This window comes from Hyperoodon ampullatus, assembly GCF_949752795.1.
Source record: "Hyperoodon ampullatus genome assembly, chromosome: 2".
Taxonomy (NCBI): domain Eukaryota; kingdom Metazoa; phylum Chordata; class Mammalia; order Artiodactyla; family Ziphiidae; genus Hyperoodon; species Hyperoodon ampullatus.
Genome location: NC_136915.1, coordinates 194,935,852 through 194,954,940, shown reverse-complemented (window position 1 = coordinate 194,954,940; position 19,089 = coordinate 194,935,852). Strand labels below are relative to the sequence as shown.

General features: G+C 39.6%; 1 protein-coding gene across 1 annotated transcript in view; it reads right to left on the bottom strand.

Moving 5' to 3' along the window:
* The window catches only part of PTPRC (protein tyrosine phosphatase receptor type C), a gene marked incomplete at both ends in the record, with an annotated part of 123,802 nt that extends 121,905 nt beyond the window's left edge, over positions 1–1,897 (bottom strand). The window contains one exon of the mRNA XM_079724016.1: positions 1,825–1,897. Coding sequence (XP_079580142.1) covers positions 1,825–1,897 — 73 coding nt within the window. The remainder of the gene's footprint in view (positions 1–1,824) is intronic.
* Between the last annotated feature and the right edge of the window lie 17,192 nt (positions 1,898–19,089).

Here is a 19,089-nt window from a genome sequence, read left to right as displayed (position 1 = left end):
TACTAATTTCCAAAATTATACAGTGAATCCCAAAATCTCCCTGGAGACTTCAAAGTATGATAAACAACATTTGCACACCTAGATAATTATATCTATATATTTTTTCTAAAAATGAGTAAGTTTGCTCTCCATATTTATGTGAGCAGTTGAAGTGAAACTTGGTTTTCAAAATAAATCTATGTATATCGATACATTTATTATAGTATAAACTATTCAGCCCAATTGGTTTAAAGATTGCTAGATCATTTTATACTCTTCTATTGATGATAAATTCAAAGATGTTTCTTATGGTAAAAATCCTTAATAGACTGTGTTGAAATTTTTATGGTGGTTTGCTCTGTGGCCTACAAAATATTTCAGAATTTCTTGACGCTTATTTAGAAATGTTTTCCAACAGTTCCTGAGCAGGAATTTTTAATGGAAATTTACTCTGACTTATGAAAATACACATATTATTACCTTATTAAGAGTATTATTCTTTACAATTTGGCTTTTATTATTATAACCAACTTTATAGGAATGGTAACTTGGTAAACATTTTCTGTACTAAGACAAAATGCTGTACCTATATAAAAAATGTTTAATCTGTTTTTGCAGTTAAAGAAAACAGACAAAAAAAATCCACTATCCATGCTGCTTTCTACTGTCCTTGGTTACACAAAATGTAAATTAACAATGTAGTGTGCTCAAAAGGCAGCTACTGCCCTGCCCTTTAGAGAAAAGGAGAGCAGTAGAAAGTCAAAAAAAGATTTCAAAGTGAATTACAATCAGCAAGATTTTTAAAAATATTTTTCCTGTTTTCTTTTCTTTCTTTCTTTCTTTCTTTTTTAACTTATTTGGAAATCTACAAAAATACCATTTAAATATCTTTTCAATAATAAAATATTGCTTTTAGATTCTACACCATAAGGAGTAATATTATATATCAACCAAAAATGTACTCATGACCCAAACTGAAACCGTTCAAGAAATGTACATTAAATGGACCATAAGTGTACAAAGATCTCAAACATGAATAGGTACCAGAGGTCCTATTAGCTATATTTTCCTATAGAATACAGCATTTGCATGATTCTTAAGAGTTTAAGTATTTTTATCTCATCAAGGCTCTACTATTTACCCATCACCCAGGAAGGGCGGCGCCCCCATAAGAATTTTCAAAGCAAATAATCATTAAAACGACTGTAAGGGACTGAAACCTTGATTTAAAATACATTCTGTGATACGAATTTGCAAAAAGTTAATATTTAATTAAATACCCAATTGTATTATTTTAAACTACCATAAACTAAATATTCAATAAAATATTTCAGTCATAATCAAAATTTGAGGAAGCAAACTACTGGTCCGAAAAGAGGGAGTGGCTTGCATGCAAGCAAATCCATATTATGATTTTTAAAAATTCATTTTTTGTTGAAAAGACAAAAAACTTACTTCTTTTGTCATTAAAGTTTCCTTAGACATTCATAAACTTGTGTTTGTATATTTTGAGGGTTAAGTAATAGCTTTTGTAATATCCTTGAACAGTTTGTAAACCAAGATACAGAGAGACAATGTTTGCCTTTTAAATCGTGATATTATTTTTTGGCCAAATATGTATGCCTTTTTAAACAGAAACAATGTATTCTGTCACATAGCAAGCCATGTCGCTCTGAGGGACAATAACATTGACCGTTTTACAGCTGGCTTCCTCACCTCCAGTCACCAATGCTTAATTTATTTTTATGTCTATTTCAAACCAATGACCTTACACACACACACACACACACACACACACACACACACACAAAATAACTAAGGAAATATTAATTTCCTCGTACTTACCTGTAACCATCATTACAGGGTCCAGAAAGGCAAAGCCAAATGCCAAGAGTTTAAACCACAAATACATGGTCATATCTGGAAATCAGCCGTATTCCTGTGGAATAGCATGCGTCCTTCTGAAAGGCAAAATAATGGTTATCTCCGCAAAAATGTTTCTCTGTAAAACTGAATCAAAAAGAAAAGAAATGAATGCATACTCTTCACTCGTGTCTTATCGGACAGGGAGCAATTTCCTCCTTTGGTAAGAACAAACCACTTGCTGCTAGGTAGTGATGTCAGATTCGGTTTTACTAACTTCTCCAAAAACGCTGTAAAGCGTCCTCTTTGCAGGAAGTCAAGAAAGTTGTTCCAAGTCACTGCAAAGGCATCTTACTTCCTTAATCCAAGTGATTAGACTGAGTTAGCAGGCCTTTCAAAAGATGTTCCCTACAAGGAAGATGTGTTTTTAGTATCCAAATAACACTCCCATGCAGTATTCATTACAACCAAAAACGAATATAACCCCCCCGAAAAATCCATAACATTTTTACCTAAAAGATGATGAAACATAGTCAGCATGGTTACAGCAAAATGGGGGTTGGCAAGATGATACAGTAATTGAATTAGTAAAAAATACCTGTATGGGTTTTAAAAGGACCAAATGAATGATAAAACTACTACCTATCTGGTTATTTTCGACAACCAGTATCATTTACCATCAGGGCATTCAAAACCCAGCAATATGACAGTTTTAGCATCTAGCCATTTCCTATGCAAAGCACTCTCAGGAAGCTTCACAGATTTGCCCCAAATCTTTCATAGATATCCTTGTGGAGCCAGCCATGGAATTGGACACTCACTTCTACTGCAGCAAATCCTGCTTCAAAAAAGTAATACTTCTGTGACTTGAGATATTCTTGGTGCTGCTGATGAGGGAAAGATAAGCCATTAAATCAAGAGCTGTCTTTTACAAAAGCTAACCATTTTTTCTCCCTCAGTAATACTCTCTCAACCTTTCTGATTAAAAGACAACAAATACACAATGTTCTTCTTGATTCTGACAGTGTTCTTAGTAAGTCCATTAATTAGGAAAACTCATGCTGGCAGAAAGCCTCTGTGAATTCAGCAATACAGTTAAGTGAATTGGTATCATGGTCACAATCTCTGAATGCATTTAAAAATCCTCGTGCACAGACATACCAGGCATTATTATTTGAACTACAGATAATGTTGAGGGGACTTCGAGAGAGACAGAGCCCTTGCAGCAAGCTGGTTAGGAAGCGGTGTTGCAGGACTTTTGCATTTAAGTATATACATCTTTTGATGTTTGCAACCTTACTTGTTTTATACTTACTTCGGCTGCTAGGAAGTACAGAGCCACATTTGCAACCACCCTTGGTGCAAATGAAAATAATCCTACATCTTAATTTCTGAATAGTAACACTATAACGAGATTCTTATTAGGATTCTGATTTTATACGATTATTATTATAGTAGCTAACTTATTGGGCTCTTACCATGTCCAGGAATATGCTTAACCCTTTAATTGCCTAATCCAATTTGTACAACAACCCTTGAGATAGATAATGAGACAGATAATTCCTCACACTATCTATGAAGTTCAGAGAGGTTAGGTGATTTGTCCAAGGTCTCACAGCTGGGAAGTTAACAAGCTATGTTTTGAAACCATCCCTAAGTTTCATCTTGCTTTCCTTATTTACCTTACTATCTTCTTACATTTTCTCACCTCTTTCTCCAATCTTTTTTACTTTGTACTTTTATGATTCTTAATCTCAGAAAGATAGAACTTGATGTCATAAAAATGATCTTGTTCTCTTTTTGCAAATGTGTTTTTAAATAAAACAGCTGGGCATATCTGCACTACTGTTTAGGAGGTAAGTCTAAGGAAATGTATCCATCAGAGGCCACAGATTTTAGTTCTTGGCTCCCCAGCCTATTTCTTAAAATACATTTGCAATGGAAATCTGTTTGGGGGTTAGCTTTGAGTATGTTTAAGGGAATACTTGTGTTCTGTTAGCTTGCTACTATGGCAGGGTATTTGGTAAAACTGGAGGCCAGGAGAAAACTGCGTGACACACTGTCTTTTAAAAGGAAGTGAAGTTAAGAAAATATTTTGAACAAGCTAAGGAGAGGGGGTTAGACGCCTCAAAGAGACATTTCAAAAGGGCTTGCATATCACAGCTTTGAAGAAATAATAAGAAATTAGGAGATTCAACTTCATTTCAGGCAGGCATGTAGAGAGATTCTACCCAAGGAATACTGAGATTAACTAACAACAAATGAGTTGGATTATGCATTTTAAGGTGTTAAAATTGAGTTTAGTGTCAACCAGAAATATTAGACTTTGAGGTAGCAGAATGCTTATGGGATACTCTAAATGTACAAAGAAATAGGGCCTGATGTAGAGACAGCACTGGGTGAATAGGTACACAATTCAAGTGCTCTCAGAATGGAGGCAAAAGCACCCAGGGGCTGAAGCAAGAAGGAAGGCCCTCGCAGCTCGTTGCGGGACAGAGCACAGCTCCCCTTTGGTGGTGGACAACTGGACATAGAGATGGGAGCCTGGTAAGCAGCCGGCCTCTCCACAGGGCACCCGAGGAAATCTCTGCTTTATCACATGTAGGCCCAACATGGCCCTAGACAAGCAGCAGCAGCCACAGACTCTCATAGAAACAGAAGGAGCATTTGTGACACTGGTGTGATCCACTGATTCTGAAAAAGAGGGACTGGGCAGAAGGCTGATGAATGGCATTTTTAAGAACCACTGACTCTGGGAAAGGACCAGGAAGTGACATCAGAATTTATATGTAAAAGAGTAGATAGCTGGGTCCTTCCTGAGTAGTTGAAACACTCCAAAACAATCTCAAAGTTTGATCAATAAATGCCAAAATAATCATAGCTGATTGACTTATACTAGATTTTTTAAAGATATAATATTTTTTAAATTTTAAATATTTTCTTTAAATTAATCATCATTTCCCAGATTACATAAAGTAAAAGTTACATCAAGATAGAAACTGGTGTAAAACAATTATACTCCAATAAAGATGTTTAAAAAAAAAAGATAGAAACTGATTACATGAGATGAACTGCAGAAGCAGATAGTATCCATTTATTCATCCACAAATATATAGTCAACTCCCAATATAAGACAGTCATTTTTACCATGATGAAGAAAAAATGGTGAACAAAAAAAGACGTGCTCCCTGCCCTGATGGAATACACTTTAGTGGAAGAGACAATAATTAATTAGCACACAGGAAATACTTGATGTTATGATTTAAGTACATAATAAGATATTTGGTCTGGTCGTGAGGTCAAGGAAGTTTGTATGAAATAAAAAGCAATGAAGCTAGACCTGAAAAAAATAATAGAAGTTAAATGAACATGGGGAGAAAGAAAGAGTATTCCAGGCAGAAAGAACTTTATATTTAAAGGAGGACAGTGTGTTCAGGGAACAGAAAGAGGCATGTAAGCCTGCCACGGAGAGAAGCAGAGCCTTATATTTACATATAGTATATATATTATATCACAATACATGAATGTATACAGTCATCACGTGGTACACCTTAAACTTATACAATGTTATATATCAATTCTATCTGAATAAAAAACAAAGTCAGACACGAAAAACGAAAAAAAAAGATCTGGCCTCAGAGGGAGGTGATAGTGAAACCCTGCCAGGCCTTGTAGGTTCTAGGACACTGATCTCTTTATCCTTTATCCTGAAAGATACAGGAGGTATTGAGGCATGTGAAGCATTGTTCCCAAGTCTCCTTGCCAATGACACCCGCAGCACCAGATCTGATACCTTCACTCACTTCTCTGTGCTCAACTTATGTGACACAGCAGCACTAAGTACTGTCAGCCCCTCCTCCAACCCTTGCCTTTGGTCAACTTCCAAAACACCATTATCTACTGATTTTCCCTGACCCTCACTGGCTTATCCTCAGTGGCTTCCATGTGGGCCCTTCTTCTACCTGACTTCTAAGTTCTGTGACACATGACAAGCCCAGGTCTGGCCCTGCTTCACTCTTCCTGAGCATTGGAACCTTAACTCTCCTGGTGATTCTCTGTAACCCTTGTCCATGGATCCTCACACATCACTGTCAACTGATGTAAAAAAATTCAATACTGATGTGCAAAAGGAAAAAAAAGATTCTGCCTAGTGGCCAAGAAACAGTGTTAAATCCTAATCCTAGCAATGACTGAATCTCTCTAAGGTGGAGCTAGTAATACTACCTTAGTGTTGCTGTGAGAAGTAAATTAATTCAACAAGCTTTCATTTAATGGTGTCAATACACTAGGTTACAATTACAAGCATACACAGTGGAACATACATCCCACCCTTCCTTCCAGCCCCAACAAACAGAGGAGGAGAGACCCAAAGGAGGGAGGGGGGAGCACCCTGAGGACCTGACCTCACCAAGGCAACGTCCTGTGGACGCAGCAGGAGAGGAGGTGAAAGAGTGGCACTGACTGTGCTCAACTCAGCTGAATGAACCTCTTTTTTTACCCCAGTGTAATTAGGAAGTTGGGGGGCCTTCCCTATATACTGTTAAGAGATGGAAAAGGCAAATTCAATATGCTGTTTTCTTTAATTGGCTTAAAGACACTGTGGATGACAAGACTCATTCTGGTTTCAGCAGTGTCGAAATGTTTTATAAAATGTGTCTCGGAATCAATGAAATACATTGAAATATCTGACCTGTGGCAGGAGAAATATACAATTATTTTAATGAGCTCAGACTGTTTAATAAACCAGTCATGTATGTAAGAAACTACAAGACGGGCAGTGAGTTCTGATACCAGTTTCCAAATCTGCCTAAATAAGAAAGTCTTGTAGCTTTTCACAGACTAAGAGAATATTCCACTCTGGCCGGGTCGTCTGTGGATTCCACTTTGCTCTTGTTCCATAAGGTCTGAACCGAGGTGTGTGTGCTTTACTTCAGTAACATGACTGATGACAAGCCACGTTTAACATTGGTTGGTTCCTTTGAAGCCTGCAGGATCCTTCTCTCTCTCTCTCTCTCACTCTCTCTCTCTCTCTCTCTCTCTCTCTCCCTCTCTTACTGCACTGACTCTTGGCAATGGATGACTTCCCTTTGTCGGCTATTCCAATTACCTACCTGGATGCATAATATAACACATAGCAAGTAGAGCACAGGAGATGAATTAGTCTCCAAATGCTATGATAAGATATAATGTTGGAAACTGTGATAGTGTAAAATAGGGACTCTACCTATGGTCCATTGTATATGCCTTAACTATAACCTAACATGTTCACTCCAAGCCATGCACTGGGTGCTCGCTCAATTGATTCATTTAGTTTTCACAACACCAAGTGTTATGGCTTTTTCAACAAGAGAGAAAATAAAAAACAGTAGATGCTACACGCTTGGCTCTATCTGAACTGTCACTGATGCTTCCTTCATATCACGTCCACACAGCTGGTATCCTGCCCACCTGCATGCACGTGTTTACCTTTGTGTGCTGTTTGCCATCCCATGTTATACAAGGCTCAAACTCTTCAACATCAACTTAGTATAAAAGCAATGGTTTCTTTCTTGCTAGCTCTTACTATTTGAAAATATTGTTAAATAGTAGTCTGCATTTTACTTATTTTTCCATAAAAAAATTTCTAAAAGTCTGTAGTATATTTAAAATAGAGAACCAACAAGGACCCACTATATAGCACAAGGAACTCAGCTCAATATTCAGTAATAACCTAAATGGGAAAAGAATTTGAAAAAGAATGGATACCTGTATGGGTATAACTGAATCACTTTGCTGTTCACCTGAGTTGAAGTTAAAATTTCTGAATCCAGCTTGAAATTAATCCAAATAAATAATGGATGATAAATAATGAAAAAAAAAGTTCTTTCAAAAAGCTCACAGTCAATTTCAAAATGTCAAAGAATATGGACATGCAGATATTTCAAGTTTGTCACACGGAGTCACAAAGGCAATAGTGTCAGAGGAGATAGGGACTGAACCCCACAAAACTAAATTAAATAAAGCAAGGGCCAAGCACATGAGAAAATGTGTAGATTTGATGTAATGTCCTCCTAGAAATTCAATCTGTTGCAAATCTCAACAGTCAGGCTCTTGGCATCTTAAAGTCATTGCATATCACTTTGGCCAGTTAGTAAAACACATTAAAGAAGACGACAACAAGGTCCTACTGTAAAGCACAGGAAACTGTATTCAATATCTTGTAATACATATAATGGAAAAGAATCTGAAAAAGAATAGATATACATGTGTATAACTGAATCACTTTACTGTACACCCGAAACTAACACAACAGTGTAAATCAACTACAGTTCAATCAAAACCAATTCATTAAAAAAGACTCATTCTCTACTCTGACTGGGTTAAACTTAACATGTAAACTCTGATTATGCTGTTTTCACTTGGACATGATCTTGAAGACATCTTTAGGTTGATAATGTGAGATATAACATGCTATTTTTGTTCCTTATTTGGCCGCACGGCATAGGGGATCTTAGTTCCCTGACCAGGGATCGAATCCGTGCCCTCTGTAGTGGATGTGTGGAGTCTTAACCACTGGATGGCCAGGGAAGACCCAACATGCTATTGTGAGGGCAGTGGACTCCTGTATGATTTTTAAAAATTTGGTAAACATAAATGCTTTTCATAAAGCATTTTGTTTGCTTGAATAAGGCCCACTGGTGGAGACACCTGAGGCCACCTCCTCCAAGGAATCTTGTCTTCCAGCCCCTCCCCCTATAGCCCCTGTTGCAGTAGGCCAGTCATGGAACACCTGTGTCCATGGAGTGCTTCATGCCAAATGTCCTCTGGGGTATGTTGCCCAGGAGGAGCTAGGTCAATACCATGGATGCCCAAGTTCCACATGTTTCTTGCCAGCTGAAGAACAGAAAGCTATGGTAGCTGCAAGACTACCTACCTTGAAGCATCAGAGGTGCTGTTTCTGAGAATAAGAAGGGTGAGAAAATCTGCCGTTTGGGCCACTGAGTTGTGAAATGTACTTCCTAGTGCAAATGTGATTTCTGAGAAGCCAGCGTTCTCAGGGGAGTAAGGAGAGACACAGGGGTCTGTGACTTTGTGAGCCACGTGTGTAAGAGACCCACACTTAGCTTTCCCTACAGGCTGGCCTTTGGTTTATCCCTTACCCTGACTTTTGTATACTTTTCTCTCTCCCATGTCGTTATAAGAGGCTGTGTCACAAGATGTCATTGAGGGAGCCTAGCAAAATTAGAATTCTGGGAGTATAGCTAGAATTCAAGAGACCTGACAGGCTTAGAAAATGGACCCAATGGACACATACACGATAACCCGTGGGAAACAGAAGATGCAAGTTCAACTCATAATCTTTCTCCCCCCAATACAATTTTTTTCTAGAGTTTCCTACCTCAGTTTGTGGCACCACCAGCCATTCTGTTGTGAAAATGGAAACCTCAGTGTCATTCTCGAAACTCACTTCCTCCAATCCATCACTAACTTCTCTCCATGTGACTTCCTATGTAGATCTTAAATTTCTCAATTTTTCTCCATTTACGTCACCAGCCAAGTGACTACCACCTCTTGGATAAACATTTAAAATACCGGGACTGGGCTTCCCTGGTGGCACAGTGGTTGAGAGTCTGCCTGATGATGCAGGGGACATGGGTTCGTGCCCCAGTCCGGGAAGATCCCACATGCCGTGGAGCGGCTGGGCCCGTGAGCCATGGCCACTGAGCCTGCACGTCCGGAGCCTGTGCTCCGCAACGGGAGAGGCCAGAGCAGTGAGACGCCCGCATACTGCAAAAAAAAAAAAAAAAAAAAAAATTAAAATTAATATACCGGGACTTTCCTGGTGGCTCAGTGGTTGGGAATTCGCCTGCCAGTGCTGGGGATGCGGGTTCGATCCCTGGTCCTGGAGGATCCCACATGCCGCAGAGTGGCTAGGCTCATGCTCCACAGCTGCTGGGCCTGCGCTCTGGAGCCCACGTGCCACAACTACTGAGCCTGCGTGCTACAACTGCTGAAGCCTCTGCACCTAGAGCCCATGCTCTGCAACAGGACAGGCTACTGCAATGAGAGGCTCGTGCACTGTGGTGAAGAGTGGCCCCCGCTCGCCACAACTATAGAGGGCCCGCTCGTAGCAGAGACGACCCAAAGCAGCCAAAAATTAATTAATTAGTTAATTAATTAACTAAAATAATAATGACCTCCTAACAGTTCTGCCTATATCTGCTCTAACATTATTTCTCACTTGACAATTCATTCTCCACTCTGTATTCAAGAGGTCTTTTCTAAATGAAATTGTATCTTGGGCACCCGCCCCTGATCCTGTCAATATTTTTGCACAGAATTTTGGATTAAAAGAAAAATGCTGGGCTTCCCTGGTGGCGCAGTGGTTGAGAGTCCGCCTGCCGATGCAGGGGACACGGGTTCGTGCCCCGGTCCGGGAAGATCCCACATGCTGCGGAGTGGCTGGGCCCGTGAGCCATGGCCGCTGAGCCTGCACATCCAGAGCCTGTGCTCCGCAACGGGAGAGGCCACAACAGTGAGAGGCCCGCGTACCGCCAAAAAAAAAAAAAAAAAAAAAGAAAAATGCTTAAGAGAACCTCAATGGCTTTGCATGACCCAGATTTCTACTCCTCTACAAACCCAATTTTTCACCATCCTCTTCACCCTAGTCATACAGACATTGGCTCAGACCTTCCTGTTTACCGTAGCTTTATCCAGGTAAAAGATTTTACATATAGTGTCCTCTCTGCTTTCAAAACTCTCCCCCATCTGGCAACATTCTTTTAATCTTACAGGTAAGACCAATCATCCCTGTCTTGGGAAGTATTCCTTTACTTCTCTGATTAGACCAAATAACCTACCATTGCTCTCCCAGTATTTATTTCATCTTCTTCATGGCACCAGTCACATTGTTTGGGTGATTATTTGATTAATTTCTTTCTCTACCACCAAACCATATGTCCCATGAGGTCTGCTACCTCAGCCCGCAGGCAGAGGTATACTCTCATTCGTTGTTAAGTGAATGAATAACCACGGCATCCTTCCTGATGCTCCTGGGCTGCTTAAGACCCTTAGGATTTTTTTACAACCCTGAGATGAGGATTAAATTTTCCACCCTTCCTGGTATAAAATGGGTAGAAGGTTAGATTTAGTTTTAGTTACAGAAGATAAAGAACTGTGACAATTTTGGGACACCTGAATTAAGGTCACAGAATCATATCTGCTATATAGACAGACAGTCCCCAACTTACGATGGTTTGACTTAATGATTTTTTTTTACTTTATGATGGCACAAAAATGATACACATTCATTAGAAATCATACAGCGAATTTTTAATTTTGATCTCTTCCTTGGCTAGTGATATGCTATATGATACTCTCTCCTGATGCTGGACAGGGCTAGCCACAGCTCCAGCCATGAGATCAAGAGGGTAAACAACCAATACACTCACAAATATTCTGTATCCAGACAACAATTCTGTTTTTCTCTTTCAGTACAGCATTCAATCAATTACATGAGATATTCAACACTTCGTTATAAACTGGGCTTTGTGTTAAATAATCTTGTCCAACTGTCGGCTAGAATGTAAGTGTTCTGAGCACAGTAAAGGCAGGCTAGGCTAAGCTATCATGTTCAGGAGTTTTCATGTATTAAATGCATTTTAACTTATGATATTTTCAACTTATGATGAGTTTATCGGGACATAACCCCATCGTAAGTGAGGGAAGATCTGTACTTGCTGAGGAGGACACCCTTATTCTTCCTGTTTTCAAAGACAAGTTCATTTTCTGCACCGTATGCAGGAAGAAACAAAGGAGCATGTAACACCAAAACCACCGTCCAAATATGTAGTTCTGTTTTGATGGAAGTCCCTTTCCTCCTAATAAGCACTCCATTAGTTAGGGTTAATTCTTCCTGCTGGATCAAAGAGATTCTCAAATGTATAAAGGCTCAAACACCATGAAAACTTATTTCTGCCTCAAAAGACAGTCCAAGATGGTGTTCCAGGGTTGGAAGCTGATCTTCTCCACACGGTGATTCAGGCACCAGGTCTTTTCTATCTTGAGTCTTCACAATTCCCTGGCCTCAGCATTGTCTGCACTTAGTGGGAAAAGGGCAAAGAAAGCATGGATAAGGCCAACACAATCCTTAAGGCCTTGGTCTGGAAGTGACACTTATCACTTTGCCACCCATTCTAATGACAATGACTTGTGACATAGTCAGATCCAGATCCAATGGGGGAGGGGTAATGGGAAAATGTAGACTGGGACAATGTCTCCAGGTAGGAATCTACCTGCCTGCAGCAACTTTATACTATGGAAAAGGAGAATAAGTATAAGTTTGGGAGGACAGCTAGACATTTTTGCCCCAAATACCCTGGGTTTGGATAAAAAGAAAACAGGAGAACTTGGACGTAGAAAAAAGAGAGTGTTAAAAACTGCTATGTGCAGAGTACAGTGCAAATGAAAACGAGTAGGATATTATCCACACCCTCTAGGAGTTCAGGCCAGGGAGGAAAAGGACAAATGCACAGTTAACTATAACATAAGATATGTACATAGGCATATGTATGTGTTCAATTTTTTGATGAATATAAGAATTTTCAAACCTATAGGATATGCTTAGATCTGAAGAATTATCTTCATTTTCTTCAGATGATTGTCAAGCACTGGGTTTTCTGGGTGCCAAAGGAATATTACCCTGCAAATGTAACTTGTTTTACAGGAGAAGCATGGCATTTGAGACCCCTTATTACCTGTCAAATAACCTTGACACTTTACCTTTCTGTGAATTGAGGGTATATTTAATACGTAAAGTAGTAAATTTTCATGGTAAAAAAAAAAAAATCTTTGGGCTTCCCTGGTGGTGCAGTGGTTGAGAGTCTGCCTGATGATGCAGGGGACACGGGTTCGTGCCCCAGTCTGGGAAGATCCCACATGCCGCAGAGCAGCTGGGACCGTGAGCCATGGCTGCTGATCCTGTGCGTCCGGAGCTTGTGCTCCGCAACAGGAGAGGCCACAACAGTGAAAGGCCCACGTAACGCAAAAAAAAAAAAAAAAAAAAAAAAAAAAAATCTTACAAAGGCACCACAATAGTGGATGGTCTGGTATGAAAATGGGAAAATATCATGTACCTGAACAATTCTATAGAATGAGATTATGTTTAAAGTACCAAGAGGAAAGATTTGGCTTTCATTAGTTATGTCTTCTCAAACACTGATAAGAGTAGTAATAGTAGTAGTAGTGGTTGTAATATATTCATCAAGCACTGTTCTTACATTAATTTGAATTTTCTCATGGGATCAGAGCACCAGTATGAGGCTGTGTAGTATTATGTCATCACATTTTCAGGCCCAGATTAGTAAAGAAACTTCCCCTAGTTCATTTATACTGTAAGAGACAGAACTTAAATTTGAACCCAAGTCCTGAGTTTCAGAACTTGAACCCAACCCAACTCCCCAAAATTCTACACTAAGGAGTTTTCACTTGCAAATCCATGCAACTCTATGCAACTCAAATGGAAACAGAAATGACACAGAATCATGAAACATTTTCAATCAAACCTACCATCTTGTCTCTCAGAAGTAATAAACAGTGCAAACACTTATAATATAAAATCAATTGTTCAGGGGTTTAATATCCAATCTCTTCTATCCAACTTCTCAACATTGCAGTTTGTGGTCCTGTTCTTTCTCCACACTTTCTCCCAAGACAATCTTATGGACTCCCCTGAATTAAAACGCTGTTGATTTCCATTGATTCAAATCTTCATCCATATTTTCTACCTGAGGCCTGAACCTTACCTCTGTGTCCCTGTTTCCTTTTGCCTAAAGTGACAAGGTTGTGTTCCACCGACAACCACATGGACCCTGAATTCTCGATTCACCACCCTAAACCCACCCTTCTGCCCCGAGTACGCTCTTGCCTTGGTGAAGGGCACCACCACCTACCCAGCTACTCAGGCCAGGTACCTGAAAGTCATCCTCATTTTCCAGCATCATCGCAAGCCGCCGAGCCCAATCCAGAAGCAAGTTTTCTCAGTCCCGCGTCTAATACGTGTATCCATTTCATGTTCTTCTTCCCACTCGCACCACCGCCATGTCTGTACGATACCCCTTCTCTCCTGGATGACTAGCACAGTCTCCTAACCTGACTCTCGGCTTCCACTCTTGCTCTGCTCAAAGCCATCCTCCACAAGGCAGCAAGAGGGCTTCTTAAAATGTAAATAAGCCCGTGAGAGGTCCTTGCATTAAACCTGCTTAAAGGTTCTGTTTGCAATTCAAATAAAATCCAAACCCCATAGAGCCCTATAAGTTCCAGCCTGGATCTCACACTTGACCCTGTGGACTTTTCGCTCCATGTTTCTCCCATGTATGTCCTCCCCCAACATTGGCCATGACGTGTATTGTTTATTATGCTCCTTCCCTCCTACTTCCTATCACCAAATCCTTCTCTTTTTCACATCATGGCTTGACTATCAGAAAGGCCTTCCCTGACCATCCTTCCTAAGAAAGATCCCCAACTCTGATTTGATCCTTTATTTCAACCCCTTATTCTTTCCCTTTGTAACACCTTCCAATAATTATGATATTTTTATTTGTCCATTTATTTACTAACCTTCCATCCACCTTCCTCACTTGGATGTAAGCTCCATAAGGGCAGGGGATCTGCTTGCTTTGTCCATCACTGAATCACTGGTGCCAGGAACAGTCTCCGTCTTCTGGGAGGTGCCCAGTACATGTTTGTTAGTGAAGGAGAGAATGATAGTATACAAGAACAAGAAGATGCATAAATGAATAAGTGAAAGTGGTGCACTTCTTTTTCCCATGTGAGGAAACTTTAACATAAATAAATTTGCTAGATAGAGATATAGCATAATATATAGACAGCTTACTCTTTTGAGTCAGCTTTCTTTCCTGAAAATTTAACTACTGCCACTAAGTTTTGAGATCTTATAAAAAGTTAGTGTGCTATCTACATGTAGTGGCACATTTTCTTAACAGTTTCTCAATATAAAATCGTAGCTACTACTTTACTGAATATGAACCTAAACTAAATGAAATGAATGTCAAGCATCTAGCACCATGTCTTATACATGAAATGTTAGTTCCTTACAGAACACAGCCTGTGATCTAGACATTGATCCAGGAGCCAGAAGGACTTATTTCTATTCTTGGTTTCCCACTTACTTGCTCTCTGACCCCTTAGCCAGTCTTTTTCTTATTTCTTTACTTAAGGGAAATACTCCACCTTTTTCTACGTATAAAATTCTCTCTCACATATTAGCTTCTTTAGCTAGTGTTATAAGATAATAATAAATTGCTTTAAGCCCTAACTTGGGGGCTTAAATCCATCATTGTCTCATCTGGGAAAAGTTTAAGGTAGTTTCTTAATGAACCTTAATAGTGGCAAGAGAAGCAAAAATTAAAATGCTAACTTTTTCCAAATGATATTCTAGTCCAATTTCCAAAATATGTCAATCTGTAATTTGTAACCACTTTTAAACATGGCTTTCAAAACTCTGCAAGCCCATCTTTTCCAACCTCTTAGTTAACTATTTAAGAACTGCATACAAGTGTTTGAGAATCACAAACCTGAAGGAATCTGCCCCGGGCCTAAGGGCAGTACCTGTGTTTGGGTCAGTGGAGTTTGCTTTCATATGTAATCAGTTGGCTCAGATGGACTGCTAGGGGGTTTGACCTTTGTTTCTTTTGGGAGAAGCACTATGCTTTGGGGAGACTGTCAAAGGAAGCTGCCCTCCCACTTTCTAGAATCACACTGAGACCCCATCCTCCACTCTGAACACATGAAAGGGTGACCAGCTAATGAAACCCCATCTCATCGTGATTTGCCATGAAGTAGAAAGTCAAGGGGACCTATTTAATAATCAGTAACTTCATTAAAAAGGAATCAGTTACCCTCATTTGGAAACATCTGGATGAATTACGAATACACCCTATGCTAAGATCAGAAACTTACCATAGAAAACTTACCAAAGTTTTCAAGTTTATTAGAAGGAGGTCAGAACACGGAGAGCAATTAGAATTCTAAAATCTCCAGTTCTCCATTGGATCCTCATTTCCAAACTAAAGATGAAAGTAAGATGGAACTAGCTTTTCTTCTCCCCAAGTTAGACATTGAGGCAAAGAGATGTTATCACTTCAACATTTAAACAAGTGTGTGTGACTGTGTGCCAATAAAGCTTTAGGTATGGATACAAATTTGAATCTCATATAACTTTCAGACTTCATGGAGCTTTATTCTTCAGATTTTTTAAGAAACTTTAATAAATTTTAAAACGTTTCTTAGCTCACAGGCTGTACAACAGGTGGCAGACTGCATTTGACAGAGAGAGAAAAAGATGTTCATGAGCCCTCGATTGCTCCAGCCCTCAGACATTTGCTTTCCCAGCTCAGACCCCAGATATCAGGGCAAGATGAGTCATCTGCACTGTGCCCTATCCAAGTTCTTGACTCTCAGAGCATGAGATATGATAATAAAAATTTGCTTTAAGCCCTAATTTTGGCCATAGTTTGTTAAGCAGTGGTAGATAATCTAACTGGGATAGCCCTACAACAAAGACGACAATGAAAAGCTACATTTAATGTTTTTGAAAACTTGATGACCATCTCACTGGTCTTATCCCTTACAAATGCCCTTTTCCCTTGGGCCACATGAATCAACAATTTTGACTGTACTGATCAAAATAAGTAATTTTCTTGGTGCTGTAGACAAAACTCCATTAATAAAATGAGCAGAGTTTCCATTTAAAAATCACATTGAAATGTATGCATTATGTGAAAATCCAATAGAAGGTGTGTTTTCTGATTTTGCCATTAGCAGTGAGGCAACAGATGAAGTTCTTAACTTCCCAAATCTAGGTTTAAGAGAGCAAAGTGTTTCCTTTATTACCCTATCTTCACGGACCTATTGGTTTTGTCACCCAGCTTTAATTCTTTCCTCTTCTGGTAAACCTTTGAGTGTAACCACCTCTCCACTCTCAGCCTCCAGGTCTCTGGGGAAGCTGACAGACAGGTATAGCACAGAACTCCTGCCTGAGGCCATCTGAATAGAGCATCCTCCTGGCCAGAGAACTTGGTTCCACAACTGCCACACATACCAGTCAGAGACAATTTGGTTCAAGCGACTTTGGTATTTCTGAGAAAGAACTCTCACTCTTTTTTTTCTTATAGACTGAAAATTATAAAAATAAAAGAGGCTGGAGTTTGGACCCTCTTTTGCTAACATACCCATTCTAAACCTAAAGTTCCTCAGCATATATCTGGTGAAAACCATCATTCGAAAAGATACATGCACCCCCAATTTTCATTGCAGCCCTATTTACAGTAGCCAGGACATGGAAGTAACCTATAAGTCTAATGACAGAGGAATAGATAAAGAAGATGTGGTACATATATACAATGGAATATTACTCACCCATAAAAAAGAATGAAATAATGTCATTTACAGCAACATGGATGGACCTAGAGATTGTCACACTAAGTGAAGTAAGTCAGATAGAGAAACAAATATCATAACAATATCACTTATATGTGGAATCTTAAAAAATGGTACAAATGAACTTATTTACAAAACAGAAATAGACTCACAGATGTAGAAAACAAACTTATGGTTACCAGGGTGGTGGGGGAGGGGTAAATTGGGAGACTGGGATTGACATATACACACTACTATACATAAAATAGATAACTAATAAGAACCTACTATATAGCACAGGGAACTCTACTCAGTACTCTGTAATGCCCTATATGGGAAAAGAATCCAAAAAAGAGGGGATATATGTATATGTATAACTGATTTACTTTGCTGTACACATGAAACTAACACAGCATTGTACATCAACCATACTCCAGTAAAAATTTAAAAAAAGAAAAACAACATAAATGCAATCGTGGGGATGGGAAGTAAGAGATGTGGAAACACATGATATTTTGGTATGCTCCATTGAGTTATAGCTAATCTAGTAATATTCCTAAATGTTTTATCTTACCTTAGCCCCCAAATTACCTCTTTGTTTCAATTAGATGAAGTCCAATTTTGTGAAAGTTGCAACAGAAAGTGCCCTGAGTCACCACATGGAAAAAGCCTTTCTTGCAGTGGAATATTCATTTCTTTACTCTTTACCTAATACTTCTGGAATTATAGCAGGGCTATTCCAGGGGTCGGTGATAGGACATAAGAACACAAAGACAAATAGGCACAAAGTTCACTGTCACCAGCGGCTCACCATCTAGTAGTGAAAACAGACGTATAAACAAGTAATTCAGATGCAGTGTGATAACAGTGGAAGAAGACTGTGGCTTGAAGGAGGAAGTGATCCACCATGGCTGAGTTGACAGTAGAAGGTGCCCAAAGGAGACAGCAAGCTGAGTGGGGGAGGGGCGGCAGGTACAAACGCTCTGCACCCAGGTTCTCAGCAAAGTTCTTTGTTCGAAGAGCTGCAAGCATTTCAAGTCACAGAATCGCCATGTGCAGAGGAGGAATTTGGAGAGATGGGCCCTTCTCAGGTCAGGAAAGGCCTTGGATGTGACACCAGTGGTTTGGATTTCAGCCTGTGGGCAGTGAAGGATCATCAAAGCATTCTAAGCAAGGGCAGAACAGGTAAATCGATCCGCCAATAGTTTAGGTAAAGGGACACTCCTCATGACACCATGATAAGAGCCCGGGCTAAGGAAAGGCCAGGAGGCTGAGGGTAGAAACCAGAAGCCAAAGCTGCTAAAGACGCCTCATCAATACATTTGAGACTGTCCACAGGAGTGGGAGAAATGAAAAACTCTCAGACTATTCAAACTTAAAAGGTGATAAAAGTAAAGATGTGTCTATTCTCCATTCCAGCTGCTCCTGCTTTGTATCTTATAAATGCTTCGTGTTTTCTTCCTCTCTGCTACCATCTCATTTCCATTTTCCCTCAAGAATGTACAATTTGGTAACTTCCCTTTCTAAAAAAATTTTATCCTCTTTATGTCATGACCTTCTTAATAAACCTTTGGTTGATATGTGTTCTCTCTTTCTCTCTCTCTTCCTTTCTTTGTCTTTCTTTGTGTGCGTGTGTTTTTGTTTTTGTTTTTTTGTTTCTTCCTCCAAGCACTCAGAACGTGTCTAGGGACATAAGATTCTGGGAGGGATTGGGGAGCAGCTTTCCTTTGCACCGCAGAAGGTCCCTGGGAAGCCAGGGTGAGTAAGGAAGATGTCTCAAAGCCTCAACACTTTCAGGGCGTGGTCCCTCCACATCGTGGACACGTGGCC